The sequence below is a fragment of the Staurois parvus genome, unplaced genomic scaffold, assembly GCF_062004578.1.
Source record: "Staurois parvus isolate SC_StPar_1 unplaced genomic scaffold, SC_StPar_1.0 ptg000207l, whole genome shotgun sequence".
Classification (NCBI taxonomy): domain Eukaryota; kingdom Metazoa; phylum Chordata; class Amphibia; order Anura; family Ranidae; genus Staurois; species Staurois parvus.
The window spans coordinates 7,162,713-7,179,261 of record NW_028318003.1 but is presented as its reverse complement, the minus strand read 5'-3'; the positions used below and the strand labels follow the sequence as shown (position 1 = coordinate 7,179,261).

The window sequence follows — 16,549 nt, the reverse complement described above, 5'->3', positions numbered from 1 at the left end:
CATTGGATAGTTAGTACAGAGAGCTCCTCTCTCAGGTTTTTTTTTGTTCTGCCCGCTGAGTTGAAAAATAAAAAAAAACTTATAGCATGTACCCAGCATAAGAGTGCACTACTATGTACACAAGCAGCACCCTCCTGCAAGAGAGTGGAGGGACTTACCAGACCCCAACTTTTATATCTGACCTGGTTCTTGTTGCTCTTGACATGCAAAGCTGCTGAAGGTTTAAATGTGCAATAATGTTGGGGGGGATAATGTAAGTAGAGGAGTCTCACTCCTGGATGTGTCAAGTAGGTTGGGCTGTTTTTATCCCTTATAAATCAGGCACTGGGTGGACTGAGGCTAGAAGGTTGGTGAGAAATGGTAGCCAGCAGAAAGTCATTGTGTATGTTGCAGACTAGTATTGGAGTGCGCCCTTCGGGGTAGGCCTGGAGCAGGCAGAAGGACAGAGCCCATTTCAGACAACGTACAGCAGAGGGAAAATGGAAGAGATGGTAAGCATCCCCTTGTTAAATTTTAATTTGTAAATACCAGTGTCACAGGTGTTTCATGAGAAGAGGTTCATGTGCATTTTAATGTACCCTGTCCATGTTCACAGTAAAACATTTAAAAGGCTGTGTGAACAATCGTTTATGTCACAAGACGGGCCTCAGGCTGGCATACAGGAGTAATCAAGGTGGCAGAGTTCCTCTACAGTTCAATATCCCATCTCATTTCTGTTGCAGGAGGACGGTGGGAGGTCCATTGTTCAGCATGACCACTGTTATACTACACAAAACCTTCCATCCAGACTTGCATATCTTTTTATTCTTATTATTATTTTTATTTTTTTTAAAGCCTTTTTTTTTACAGTGGGGAAAAAAGTATGTGTGCATGTAACCAATCATTCTTTTTTTTTTTGCATCAGTTCTTCATGGTCTACGTTATGGGGGGGAGGGGGGGGGGGGTCGCAGGAGAAGGTGGGACCAGAGCATGCAACAGAGAGATTCAGCATCCAATGGTCCTGGAAGTGTCAGATACCAGAAGTAGCTGTAGCGAGATAGTAAATATTGATATCATTCATCTGCTTTAACACATTGCTTTTGTGTCAGGATTTTTTCTTGGGACAAGATCACTTTAAAATGATACTAAGCGACATCCAATCCATGCACATCCATTACGTAAAGTGTTACTTTATGCAGGTGGTTGAGCTACATTTTAATACCTCCCCCTTAAAGCTGAACTTCAGGATAGGCAAATATGGTCTCAGGGTCTAATCACACCAGCTGCTGCCTTACAGAGCCGATGCACAGACCTTGTTCATTGCACTGTTCACTTATTTTTAAAGAAGTTTATGGAAATGTCACACAGACAATTCATTAAGTTCAATTGGCCAATGTGTGAACGTTGACAGCGGCTTCTTACTCTGAAAAGGGATCCACTGTGAACTGCTTTTCAGAGCTTTTGCTAGCGTGAACCTAACCTAACGCCTTTCTTTCCATACTCTCCCTAGCTTTGATTTTCTTATTTTTACTGTCCATACAATTGAGTTTGTGTTTTCCTTCATTTTGTTTGCAGTGTAAACGGTTAAATAAGCAGAAAGTGTGTTTGAAAATAACATTGCCATGTGTTGTATAATAAACATTAATTTGGTATCAAAATAAAAAAGGACCAATTGCTGAATAAAACCATCACATATATTTTTTTTCCTATTTTATTTCAACCCGTAATAATCTAAAAGACAATACCTAAAGACAATGTCCTATTTGTCCCCCCAAAAATGCATGCCTCAGTTTTATATCGTAACTAATAATAAAACTATTCCTATGGCTACTCTGGTTGGCTAGGAGCCGCCTTGCATACAGACCCGTCCCAGAAATAAATACATGCACAGTAGAAGTTGGACACGGCCAGGAATTTGTATTTTTAAAGGCTGTACAGCAGCGACTTGGCACAGTTTTACCAAACAGGACCCATTCAGACTGTGCTGCGGTAATACATATTACATGTGGTGAACTGTAGTGTCATTTATTGTGAATAACTACCCAACACACCTGCATAGCTGCACAAGCCGCTTGTTTTACACAATATGGCAACTATTTCTATGTGAAAGCAGTGATCTCTCTGCAGAGGTCCGATGCCCCTTACTGTGTCTGACCTGTAGCTCTGCAATCAGCAAAGCTCATGCTCCCTGCTGACTGGAGATCTCTGGCTCAGACTCAGCAGTGGATGCTGTGGGCCTCCTCAGAGACAACTGTTTCCATAGACAGCGCAAGAGTTCTATTCTTCAGCATACTGACAAGGGGTCAGGCTTTTCTACTCAAGCTGTGGCTGCTTTAGAAAAAAACACACTGTAAAGCTGGCCATACATGATACAATCTTCTTATTCAATTTGCTTTAGATGTTCCTTCAACTATGTATTGCAAGGGCTTATCTGACTGCATACAAGTTGAAAGTGTTTAGGTTTGACCTCATATTATATGGTTTTGGTAAATCTAAGGGAAAATTATATAAGAAAATTGTGCCAGCCTGAGAAAGTAAACACCTTTTAGTTTTTATGCAGCTGCAATATATTTAGCTGATTTAAACTCGGTTCAATTAAGCTTTTAGGTCCCAGGCACACCAATCCGACTTTGAAATCGTGCGATTTCAAAGTCGGATGCCATTCCGACTTAAGGTGCAACTTGCAAGACATCTGCCCAGATGTCTATGCAAGTTGCACCTGAAGTAGTGCATGCAGTACTTTAGAAATCGGTGCGGCTCCGGCCAAGTCAGAATCACACCGATATGACCGCTTTAATTGCAAACAATAGGGTATGGCTTGCCATGCGTTTTGCAACTCGTATGGAATGGTAAATCGAATGGCAAGTTGTGACCGGGGTGTGAAGGCATAGCAACATACCAGATGTTCAACATTGCTCAAGGCACCCCCATTGTGTATAGTCTAGGTATAAACGAGCGCTGGATATGAGTAGGAAAAGCAGCTAGCATGAAAGGCAAAACCCCTAAACCTTCTGTAAACCATATAAAATCAACATGCAGTGCTAAAAATACCAATAGCTAAAATCCATCTAGGAAAAAAGTCCAATTCTCTCAGTGTGATCTGGATACTCAAATAATGGTTCACAAATGAATAATAGCCTCTATTGTTGAATCAAAATAACTTGGAGACGCAGTTAGCGTTGTGCAGATAGACTTAGTGAGACCTGATCAAACTAAGCTTTTCAAAGTGCATGTAGTGAAGTGAAATTCAATCAATCATGATCAGTGGACATCCGTGATAGTGGTGATAAGATGAACAAGTGTAGATTGCACTAGCCAGATAGCGCATGTCAATGCGCATTTGAGTAATTAGAACCAACTCCTGGTCATCCGTAACTAGCATCTGGAACGCCAGGTCATCTGATGGGCATCAGCAGGATCTACAGCGCACCATCAGGGCTTCCAGATAACAGAAGTACAATCATGCGAACACCAGGGGGAGCCAACACTTGCAGTATGAAATCGTCATGGGTTTCCTTAGAAAGGAAGGCTCATAACAAAATGAGCCCAAGCAAAAAGATTTTCCATAGTGCAGTATTGCTTTAATGTAATCAAGGGTTAACAGAGACAAAAGTAGATGAACTCACACTTTGTGTATATTGACAGTATTAAAGATGGCCGTCGGCCATTCAGAAGAGCCACGCGGTATGACGTCACTGAGGGCAGTTTCCTAACATGTTTCGTGCGCCCGCACGTTTTCAAAAAAAGGAGACCCCCATTGTGTGTCTGCACCGAATTCATACAGTATGGCCAGGGTTACCCCCCACCCTATTTGTAGTGGATAATTAGAGTTGCTATTATATTAACTGCTTTCCTACTGCCCTATACCAGATATATACTGCTACAGGGCGGCAGGGGTGCGCAAAATCACGTGTATATATATATATATATATATATATATACACGTGATTTTGCAGTTTCGGGTAGGGGCGCGTGCGAGCGCTACCCGCGCTGCTATTGGCGGCCTCGGCTGTCAATCACCGGGTCCTGGCCGGTGATTACTTGCTGGCACCCGGTGGTCGCCGAGCATTACTGGCAGAGGATCGCCCCACATGTTAACCCCTTCCTGCCCAGTGCCATTTAGTACAGTGTCAGTGCTTGTTATTAGTACTGATCACTGTATTGGTGTCACTGTGGATGTCAGTGACACCAAGTCAGTTTCCCCCAGCGTCAGAATGCCCACCGCAGTCCCACTATAAATCGCTGATTGCCGCTATTATTAGTAAAAAAAAAAAAATTTAAATCCCAGTGTATATGCCGCCATTTGTAAATGCAATAATTTTCACGTAAACCAATTACTTTACACGTATTGGGATTTTTGTTTTAGCAAAGACTTGTAGCAGAATACATTTGGCCTAAAATTTATGACGAAATTTGATTTTTAAAATTTTTTTACTGGACGTTTAATAGCAAAAATTGTGTTTTTTCTTCGCAAAAATTGTTTTTTTTTCAGCGCAAAAAATTAAAACCGCAAAGGTGATCAAATACCACTGAAAGAAAGCAGTATCCATGGGAAAAAAGGACGTAAATTTCATTTTGGTGCAGCATTGCAATTGTCAGTTAAAATAACGCAGTGCCGTAACGCAAAAAATGGCCTGGTCAGGAAGGGGAGTAAATCCTCTTTAGGGCAAGTGGTTAATGTGTTTCTCCAGGCAAAAACAAAAATGACTGTGCACGTTGTTTAAAACTTAAAAAAAATCCATACCACGGTCGTTGTTTTTCCATGCTTTGAGATAAATATTGCTGTATCATTAACTTTACCACAACAACAGTGTGAAAGGTTCCTTAGCGGTAGATCCTCCTCCCAGTAATTACCGGAAGTACTCACTAGAAATAAGAATAAAGTACACAATGTTGTAAAATATTTTACTGGACCAATACCCACACTGGGGAGAGCAGCTGACAAAGAGGCAGAGAGTAGGAAACATCCCATCCTCCCAATTATTATTATTATACAGTATTTATATGGAGCCAGAGGGTATGCTCAGCGCTGTACAGTAGCAGGGGGGACAGAACATGAGACAAGACAGTAACAATACAATACACGAGGGGTTATAGGGCCCTGCTCTTTCGAGCTTACAATCTAGGAGGGAGGGGAAGGTGGTACAGGAGGAAGTGGCTGTGGGGGATGGAGTGGTGGGAGTGGAGGAGGTTAGTTGTTAGGTGAGGTTGGTGTGTTTAACCACTTCAAGTCCGGACACTTCTACCCCCTTCCTGACCAGGACAATTTTAAGCTTTCAGCGCTATCACACTTTGAATGACAATTGCGTGGTCATGCAACACTGTACCCATATGAATTTTTTTACCATTTTTTTTTAGACAGATAAAACTTTATTTTGGTGGTATTTATTCACCGCTGGGATTTTTATTTTTTTTTGCTATGTAAATGAAAGTGTCCAAAAATTTTGAAAAAAAGTGTTTTTCTTATAAAATTTTGCAAATAAATAATATTTCATCATAAATCTTGGCCAAAATGTATTCCGTTATCTTTTTAGTAAAAAGAAAATAAGCCAAATTAGTTTATAACCAAAAATTATAATTTTTAAACATTTTTTTTTACATTTTTATTTTTTGTTTATATTATTTATTTTATTATTATTATTTTTTTTTACATACTGTCACCCTAGCATGTCATCCTATATGGGTGTAAAAGCAATCAGTGTAAAAAAAAAAATAAATCTTCATCACCCCCCAAAAGTAGTACAGTGTCACCATGGTGACACTGTACTACTTTTGGGGGGTGATGAAGATTTTTTTTTTTTTACAGATTGCTTTTACACCCATATAGGATGTAAAAGCAATCATTTCTCTTTCTCTCTGTCTGCATTCTGCAGCCACTGAGAAAAACTGTGAGAGCTGTGATTGGTCACAGCTTGTCACATGGTACAAGGCTGTTGTGAATAGCTTTGCACCATGTGACCTCTGTGATCATTCACAGATTTCACACATAGTAAGCAATGATGTCAGAAGTGACATCTTGCTTACTACTTTGCATGTGATCACTGATTGGCCAATCAGTGATCACATGATCGGGACCTCGTACAGAGGTCCCGTCCGACGATCGGTGTTGCACTGTGTCCGGAGGACACAGCGGGCACCATATGGCGGTGCTGCGCACTCCCGGGGAGCGCCCACAAGCAGGGTGCGGGGAGGCCGTTTATAAACCGCCACCCGACCCTGCAGTGCCACCGTCCGGCCATTTATATACAACGGCCGGTCAGGAAGTGGTTAAGTGGGCGCTTTAAGAAGTGCTCACAAGTGGGTGCTTTAAGAAGTGCTCACACAGTAAATAGTGAGGTTGGCAGTAGGAGCCGAATCATTTCTCGGTGTGTGTGCTGCTCCTGGCTGTCATGATGAACCTGTGTCTTCAATATTTTACAGTGCCTTGAAAAAGTATTCATACCCCTTGAAATTTTCCACATTTTCTTATGTTACAACCAAAAACATAAATGTATTTTATTGGGATTTTATGTGATAGACCAACACAAAGTGGCACATAATTGTGAAGTGGAAGGAAAATGATAAATGGTTTTCACAGCTTTCTTCAAATAAATATCTGAAACGTGTGTCGTGCATTTGTATTCCGAGTCAATACTTTGTAGAACCACCTTTCTCTACAATTACAGCTGCAAGTATTTTTGGGGATGTCTCTACCAGCTTTGTACATCTAGAGAGTGACATTTTTGCCCATTCTTCTTTGCAAAATATCTCAAGCTCTGTCAGATTGGATGGAGAGCATCTGAACAGCAATTTTCAAGTCTTGCCACAGATTCTCAATTGGATTTAGGTCTGGACTTGGACTGGGCCATTCTAACACATGAATATGCTTTGATCTAAACCATTCCATTGTAGCTCTGGCTGTATGTTTAGGGTCGTTGTCCTGCTGGAAGGTGAACTCCACCCCAGTCTCAATTCTTTTGCAGACTCTAACAGGTTTTCTTCTAAGATTGCCCTGTATTTGGCTCCATCCATCTTCCCATCAACTCTGACCAGCTTGCCTGTCCCTGCTGAAGAAAAGCATCCCCACAGCATGATGCTGTCACCATGTTTCACGGTGGGGATGGTGTGTTCAGGGTGATGTGCAGTGTTAGTTTCATTCCACCTCCTTCAATGTTTGGTGTCTCCCCCACATGGCTTCTCGCAAACTGCAAATGGGCTGTGGATCTCTGCAGCTCCTTCAGAGTTACCATGGGCCTCTTGGCTGCTTCTCTGTTTACTGCTCTCCTTGTCTTGCCTGTCAGTTTAGGTGGACAGCCATGTCTTGGTAGATTTGCAGTTGTGCCATACTCTTTTCATTTTCAGATGATGGATTGAACAGTGCTCCATGAGGTGTTCAAAGCTTGAGATATTTTTTTATAACATAACCCTGCTTTAAACTTATCCACAACTTTATCCCTGAGCTGTCTGGTGTGTTCCTTGGCCTTCATGATGCTGTTTGTTCACTAACAAACCTCTGAGGATTTCACAGAACAGCTGTATTTATACTGAGATTACATTACACACAGGTGGACGCTTTACTAATTAGGTGACTTCTGAAAGCAATTGGTGCCATTAGATTTTAGTTAGGGGTATCAGGGTAAAGGGGGCTGAATATAAATGCACGCCAGTTTTCAGATATTTATTAGTAAAAAAATTTTGAAAACCATTTATCATTTTCCTTCCAATTCACAATTATGTGTCACTTTGTGTTGGTCTATCACATAAAATCCCAATAAAATACATTTACGTTTTTGGTTGTAACATGACAAAATGTGGAAAATTTCAAGGGCGTGAATACTTTTTCAAGGCATCTGTACTGATCCACAACAACATGGCGAGTGATGTAAGAATTCCTGATCTGCTTACTTACACCAGATGAGTTACTCAGCAGGGGTGTATTAGCCTTGAGGCAGACAAGGCATTTGCCTTTTTCAGGAGGGCAGTGCCCACCTCCTGGCAGAAGTGACAGCTGGTGACTGGGGAGCAGTGGAGGCAGAGGAACAGCAGGAGCTGGGATCCACGAGAGGTGGCCTGTAAGTGCTGGAATGGAAGAGGATGGCACAGACTGGGGGCTGCTGGAGGGTGTCCGATTGCCCTGCTGGAGGGTGTCCGATCGCCCTGCTGGACGGTGTCCGATCGCCCTGCTGGACGGTGTCCGATTGCTCTGCTGGAGGGTGTCCGATTGTTTGGGGGGGAGGGACATGCGGGCAGCCAGAGGGGAGGGAGGGGGTGTCTAATTTTTGTGTTGCACAAAAGCAAAATTCACCACTGTCAATCAGCATTGTAGAGCCAGCCATCCACTCTGACATTCCAAACTGACACTTTCCCACCCCAACCACTGACACCCACCTGAACCACTGACACCCTCCCACCCCAACAACTGACACATCCCTCAACCACTGACACCCTCCCACCTCCAATCACCGACACCCCAAGCTAACATCCACTGACCCCAATCACAGCCCATGCACTCCCCAGTCTGACATCCACCACCTACCCCTGACTACTAACACCCCAGATTGATACTCCTCCCCCAGGAACCGGCAGAGATGTGGTGACTGTGGGGTGTGTGTATGTAGGATGGTGGGCAATGTCATCGTACGGAGATCTCCGGAGTGCAGGCTGCTACAGAGGGAGAAGATGACCTGAACCACCCCCTCCTCCTCCCCACTGTGCGATCACATCTCTCAAACAACGACCTGATGCTTTAAGGATCGCTAATAGTTACTCAGTGGACTTGTCCAGCAGACACAAGAATCATCCCGGTACACCGGTCCTTGCGCCGTTCGCCCCCTGCCCTGCTTCCTGCAAGTGTAAGAGCTGGCACATGCGCAGTAAGTACAGGTACCTCTGCATTGGATACAGAAGAGACGAATGGATCACATAGCAGAGATCTCCGTACACTGCTCACCCCGCCCACCTCTGCAACCTCACTTCCGGCCTTCTCTCCTGCTTGTGTAGCTTCTGCGGTCTCCATAGAGATTGCTGGCCGACCGATTAAAGGAGCTGTGACTGCGGTGATCGGTGAGCCGCCTTCCCTGTACGAGGCGGGATGGAGAAGGGGGAGACACAAGGACTTCAGGTAATTGTAGGGGCTGCAGAGGTGACAGGATGGTGGTCCCGGGGAGAGCAGTCTGGTGCCAGCTGTACCTGGAGGGACTTCCATCACTTCTTCCCTTTATCGGGACGTATTTATTATTTCAGGTACTTGTGTAGTACCATCAATTTACACAGCACTTATATATATATTGTATGTTCACATCAGTCCCTAACCCTCAAGGGGTGTACAATCTAAGGTCCCTAACTCACATTCATACATACACATACTAGGGACAATTTAGACAGGAGACAACCTTCCAGCATGTCTTTGGAGTGTGGGAGGAAACCAGAGTACCCGGAGGAAACCCACGCAGACACAGGGAGAACATGCAAACTCCAGGCAGGTGGTGCCCTGGTTGGGATTCAAACCAACGACCCTAGTACTGCCAGGTGGAAGTGCTAACCATTTAGCCACTGTGCTGTCCGACATACTAAGAGGACTGACAGTGAAATGCCCATAGAGGATAATGGGACAGGGGGAATGCCCATAGAGGATGAGACAGGAGGGAATGCCCATAGAGCAGCGGTTCTCAACCTGGGGGTCGCGACCCCTTTGGGGGTCGAACGACCATTTCCCAGGGGTCGCCTAAGACCATCGGAAAACACATATTTCCGATGGTCTTAGGAACCGAGACACCGCTCCTGTCTCCGGCGATGTGTGGGGGCGGGATGATATGCTGCCCCTGTCACCGCCTCCTCGCCGCTGATTGGCCACCGGAACTGTAGCTCAGGAGAGGCACACAGGCGCCAATCACCGGCGAGAAGGTGGAGCTTGGAGAGGAGGAGCCGAGCGGCAGCGCGCGAAGATTGAGGGAGCTGCAGGAACGAGTGAAGAGAGAGGCCAGAGAAGGAAGACAGCTGACAGGTAAGTGTAAATTTTGCTGCTGCAGCCAGGTATGCAGGCTGTAGATGGGAGAGGGAGAGAGCAAGCCCAGGCTGGAGCAGGGGTCAGCAAGGTAAGTATCATTGGTGTCAGTGGAAGGGATAGTGCCCCATCATTTGTGTCACTAATACCAACGATGGGGCACTATTCCTCCCCCACTGACACCAACGATGGGGCACTATTCCTCCCCCCACTGACACCAACGATGAGACAGTATTCCTCCCCTCACTGACACCAACGATGGGGCACTATTCCTCCCCCACTGACACCAACGATGGGGCACTATTCCTCCCCCCACTGACACCAACGATGGGGCACTATTCCTCCCCCCACTGACACCAACGATGGGGCACTATTCCTCCCCCCACTGACACCAACGATGGGGCACTATTCCTCCCCCCACTGACACCAACGATGGGGCACTATTCCTCCCCCCACTGACACCAACGATGGGGCACTATTCCTCCCCCCACTGACACCAACGATGGGGCACTATTCCTCCCCCCACTGACACCAACGATGGGGCACTATTCCTCCCCCACTGACACCAACGATGGGGCACTATTCCTCCCCCCACTGACACCAACGATGGGGCACTATTCCTCCCCCCACTGACACCAACGATGGGGCACTATTCCTCCCCCCACTGACACCAACGATGGGGCACTATTCCTCCCCCCACTGACACCAACGATGGGGCACTATTCCTCCCCCCACTGACACCAACGATGGGGCACTATTCCTCCCCCCACTGACACCAACGATGGGGCACTATTCCTCCCCCCACTGACACCAACGATGGGGCACTATTCCTCCCCCCACTGACACCAACGATGGGGCACTATTCCTCCCCCCACTGACACCAACGATGGGGCACTATTCCTCCCCCCACTGACACCAACGATGGGGCACTATTCCTCCCCCCACTGACACCAACGATGGGGCACTATTCCTCCCCCCACTGACGCCAACGATGGGGCACTATTCCTCCCCCCACTGACGCCAACGATGGGGCACTATTCCTCCCCCCACTGACGCCAACGATGGGGCACTATTCCTCCCCCCACTGACGCCAACGATGGGGCACTATTCCTCCCCCCACTGACGCCAACGATGGGGCACTATTCCTCCCCCCACTGACGCCAACGATGGGGCACTATTCCTCCCCCCACTGACGCCAACGATGGGGCACTATTCCTCCCCCCCACTGACGCCAACGATGGGGCACTATTCCTCCCCCCACTGACGCCAACGATGGGGCACTATTCCTCCCCCCACTGACGCCAACGATGGGGCACTATTCCTCCCCCCACTGACGCCAACGATGGGGCACTATTCCTCCCCCCACTGACGCCAACGATGGGGCACTATTCCTCCCCCCACTGACGCCAACGATGGGGCACTATTCCTCCCCCCACTGACACCAACGATGGGGCACTATTCCTCCCCCCAAAGACACCAACGATGGGGCACTATTCCTCCCCCCACTGACACCAACGATGGGGCACTATTCCTCCCCCCACTGACGCCAACGATGGGGCACTATTCCTCCCCCCACTGACACCAACGATGGGGCACTATTCCTCCCCCCACTGACGCCAACGATGGGGCACTATTCCTCCCCCCACTGACGCCAACGATGGGGCACTATTCCTCCCCCCACTGACGCCAACGATGGGGCACTATTCCTCCCCCCACTGACGCCAACGATGGGGCACTATTCCTCCCCCCACTGACGCCAACGATGGGGCACTATTCCTCCCCCCACTGACGCCAACGATGGGGCACTATTCCTCCCCCCACTGACGCCAACGATGGGGCACTATTCCTCCCCCCACTGACGCCAACGATGGGGCACTATTCCTCCCCCCACTGACGCCAACGATGGGGCACTATTCCTCCCCCCACTGACGCCAACGATGGGGCACTATTCCTCCCCCCACTGACGCCAACGATGGGGCACTATTCCTCCCCCCACTGACGCCAACGATGGGGCACTATTCCTCCCCCCACTGACGCCAACGATGGGGCACTATTCCTCCCCCCACTGACGCCAACGATGGGGCACTATTCCTCCCCCCACTGACGCCAACGATGGGGCACTATTCCTCCCCCCACTGACGCCAACGATGGGGCACTATTCCTCCCCCCACTGACGCCAACGATGGGGCACTATTCCTCCCCCCACTGACGCCAACGATGGGGCACTATTCCTCCCCCCACTGACGCCAACGATGGGGCACTATTCCTCCCCCCACTGACGCCAACGATGGGGCACTATTCCTCCCCCCACTGACGCCAACGATGGGGCACTATTCCTCCCCCCACTGACGCCAACGATGGGGCACTATTCCTCCCCCCACTGACGCCAACGATGGGGCACTATTCCTCCCCCCACTGACGCCAACGATGGGGCACTATTCCTCCCCCCACTGACGCCAACGATGGGGCACTATTCCTCCCCCCACTGACGCCAACGATGGGGCACTATTCCTCCCCCCACTGACGCCAACGATGGGGCACTATTCCTCCCCCCAAAGACACCAACGATGGGGCACTATTCCTCCCCCCACTGACACCAACGATGGGGCACTATTCCTCCCCCCACTGACACCAACGATGGGGCACTATTCCTCCCCCCACTGACACCAACGATGGGGCACTATTCCTCCCCCCACTGACACCAACGATGGGGCACTATTCCTCCCCCCACTGACACCAACGATGGGGCACTATTCCTCCCCCCACTGACACCAACGATGGGGCACTATTCCTCCCCCCACTGACACCAACGATGGGGCACTATTCCTCCCCCCACTGACACCAACGATGGGGCACTATTCCTCCCCCCACTGACACCAACGATGGGGCACTATTCCTCCCCCCACTGACACCAACGATGGGGCACTATTCCTCCCCCCACTGACACCAACGATGGGGCACTATTCCTCCCCCCACTGACACCAACGATGGGGCACTATTCCTCCCCCCACTGACACCAACGATGGGGCACTATTCCTCCCCCCACTGACACCAACGATGGGGCACTATTCCTCCCCCCACTGACACCAACGATGGGGCACTATTCCTCCCCCCACTGACACCAACGATGGGGCACTATTCCTCCCCCCACTGACACCAACGATGGGGCACTATTCCTCCCCCCACTGACACCAACGATGGGGCACTATTCCTCCCCCCACTGACACCAACGATGGGGCACTATTCCTCCCCCCACTGACACCAACGATGGGGCACTATTCCTCCCCCCACTGACACCAACGATGGGGCACTATTCCTCCCCCCACTGACACCAACGATGGGGCACTATTCCTCCCCCCACTGACACCAACGATGGGGCACTATTCCTCCCCCCACTGACACCAACGATGGGGCACTATTCCTCCCCCCACTGACGCCAACGATGGGGCACTATTCCTCCCCCCACTGACGCCAACGATGGGGCACTATTCCTCCCCCCACTGACGCCAACGATGGGGCACTATTCCTCCCCCCACTGACGCCAACGATGGGGCACTATTCCTCCCCCCACTGACGCCAACGATGGGGCACTATTCCTCCCCCCACTGACGCCAACGATGGGGCACTATTCCTCCCCCCACTGACGCCAACGATGGGGCACTATTCCTCCCCCCACTGACGCCAACGATGGGGCACTATTCCTCCCCCCACTGACACCAACGATGGGGCACTATTCCTCCCCCCACTGACACCAACGATGGGGCACTATTCCTCCCCCCACTGACACCAACGATGGGGCACTATTCCTCCCCCCACTGACACCAACGATGGGGCACTATTCCTCCCCCCACTGACACCAACGATGGGGCACTATTCCTCCCCCCACTGACACCAACGATGGGGCACTATTCCTCCCCCCACTGACACCAACGATGGGGCACTATTCCTCCCCCCACTGACACCAACGATGGGGCACTATTCCTCCCCCCACTGACACCAACGATGGGGCACTATTCCTCCCCCCACTGACACCAACGATGGGGCACTATTCCTCCCCCCACTGACACCAACGATGGGGCACTATTCCTCCCCCCACTGACACCAACGATGGGGCACTATTCCTCCCCCCACTGACACCAACGATGGGGCACTATTCCTCCCCCCACTGACACCAACGATGGGGCACTATTCCTCCCCCCACTGACACCAACGATGGGGCACTATTCCTCCCCCCACTGACACCAACGATGGGGCACTATTCCTCCCCCCACTGACACCAACGATGGGGCACTATTCCTCCCCCCACTGACACCAACGATGGGGCACTATTCCTCCCCCCACTGACACCAACGATGGGGCACTATTCCTCCCCCCACTGACACCAACGATGGGGCACTATTCCTCCCCCCACTGACACCAACGATGGGGCACTATTCCTCCCCCCACTGACACCAACGATGGGGCACTATTCCTCCCCCCACTGACACCAACGATGGGGCACTATTCCTCCCCCCACTGACACCAACGATGGGGCACTATTCCTTCCACTGACACCAACGATGGGGCACTATTCCTCCCACTGATACCAACGATGGGGCACTATTCCTCCCACTGATACCAACGATGGGGCACTATTCCTCCCACTGACACCAACGATGGGGCACTATTCCTCCCACTGACACCAACGATGGGACACTATTCCTCCCACTGACACCAATGATGGGGCACTATTCCTCCCACTGATACCAATGATGGGGCACTATTCCTCCCACTGACGCCAATGATTGGGCAATATTCCTCCCACTGACGCCAATGATTGGGCAATATTCCTCCCACTGACGCCAATGATTGGGCAATATTCCTCCCACTGACGCCAATGATTGGGCACTATTCCTCCCACTGACGCCAATGATTGGGCACTATTCCTCCCACTGACACCAACGATGGAGCACTATTCCTCCCACTGACACCAACGATGGGGCACTATTCCTCCCACTGACCCCAACGATGGGGCACTATTCCTCCCACTGACACCAACGATGGGACACTATTCCTCCCACTGACACCAACGATGGGGCACTATTCCTCCCACTGACACCAACGATGGGACACTATTCCTCCCACTGACACCAACGATGGGGCACTATTCCTCCCACTGACACCAACGATGGGACACTATTCATCCCACTGACATCAGTGATGGGGCGCTAGTCCTCCCACTGCAAAATTACAGTTATGAAGTAGCAACGAAAATAATTTTATGGTTGGGGGTCACCACAACATGAGGAACTGTATTAAGGGGTCGCGGCATTAGAAAGGTTGAGAACCACTGCCATAGAGGATAATGAGACAGGAGGGAATGCCCAGAGAGAATAATGGAACAGGAGGGAATGCCCATAGAGATTCTCCTATACTGAGTGTCAGTGGTAGGAGAGGAGAGAAAGTGGCAGGGATTTGAAATCCACACAGCTTTCATTCCTCTCCTTGTGGCAATGACAGTTCAGACTAGATGGCTTCTGATTGGTCAGATTTCGCTCCTCTCCTACCACTGACACTCAGCATGGGATGCCTGTAGGGAGGTTTCCTGCACCGTTCCTGTATGAACTCGTGCTATGACAAGCCTGGGTTCACACGGGAACAGTGAGGAATCACATTGCTGTTCAAATCGCATGCTATTCTTTGCAGTGCAATTTGCATCCATTAAACGCAAATTGCACAGCAAAGTATCGGTACTTGTACTCCCCAATAAAAAAATTGGTGCATCCCTAGTTAAAACCATTAGGTGTATAACAAAGAAAACTTTTGCAGACATACTCTCTAAATTCAGTGGCAGTGTTTAAAATTGAGATTAGGCGGGATTATCATTGGTTTCTATGGAATGACGAGGGTAAATGACAGAAGGCCATGCCCATAGAGTATAATGGGAAGCAAAATATGAATGTATTTTCAGACAAATCTGTGTCATACAACAATTTCACCTTCCCACAAGTGTTCTCCAAGTAAAGTAGCAGACTGTAGGATTGAAATTATTTGGGATTGCAGCTGTTTTCTATGGAATGATAATGAATGACACAAAGGAATGCCCATAGAGCAAATTGTGAGCTGGAGTCAGAACCATCAGACATATCACATAAATCCTTAGCAGACATCCTCTCCAAATTCAGTGGTGATGATTAAAATTTAGATTAAATTTAATTATTATTGTTTTCTATGGAATGACAGAAGGGAATGCCCATAGAGTATAATGCAAACAAAATATGAATGTATATCAGCAGACAAATGTGTGCCACGTAGAAATGTAACCTTTCCCACAGGTGATTGTAAGATTGAAATGATGGGTTATCGTGGTTTTCTAGGGAAAGACAAATGTAAATGACAGAATGGAATTCCGATCGGGTATAATGGGAAGTAAGATGTGACTTGACATCAGAACCATTAGACATATCGAATAAATCCTTAGCCAACATACTCTCCAAAAAAGCAATAATAATCCCACCTATGGGCATTCCTTTGTGTCATTCAATAGAAAACTGCTATAATCCTAAATAATTTCACTCTTACAATCTGATACTCTACTTGGGGATCACC

General features: G+C 48.7%; 1 protein-coding gene across 2 annotated transcripts in view; it reads left to right on the top strand.

Moving 5' to 3' along the window:
• The first annotated feature begins 8,882 nt into the window (after window positions 1-8,882).
• IFT46 (intraflagellar transport 46) overlaps window positions 8,883-16,549 on the top strand; it is a 50,181-nt gene continuing 42,514 nt past the window's right edge. The window contains exon 1 of one of the 2 annotated variants that reach the window (XM_089678591.1): window positions 8,883-9,079. In XM_089678591.1, coding sequence (XP_089534717.1) covers window positions 9,050-9,079 — 30 coding nt within the window. In that variant the 5' untranslated portion in view covers window positions 8,883-9,049. The remainder of the gene's footprint in view (window positions 9,080-16,549) is intronic. The other variant, XM_089678590.1, reaches the window with a different exon arrangement.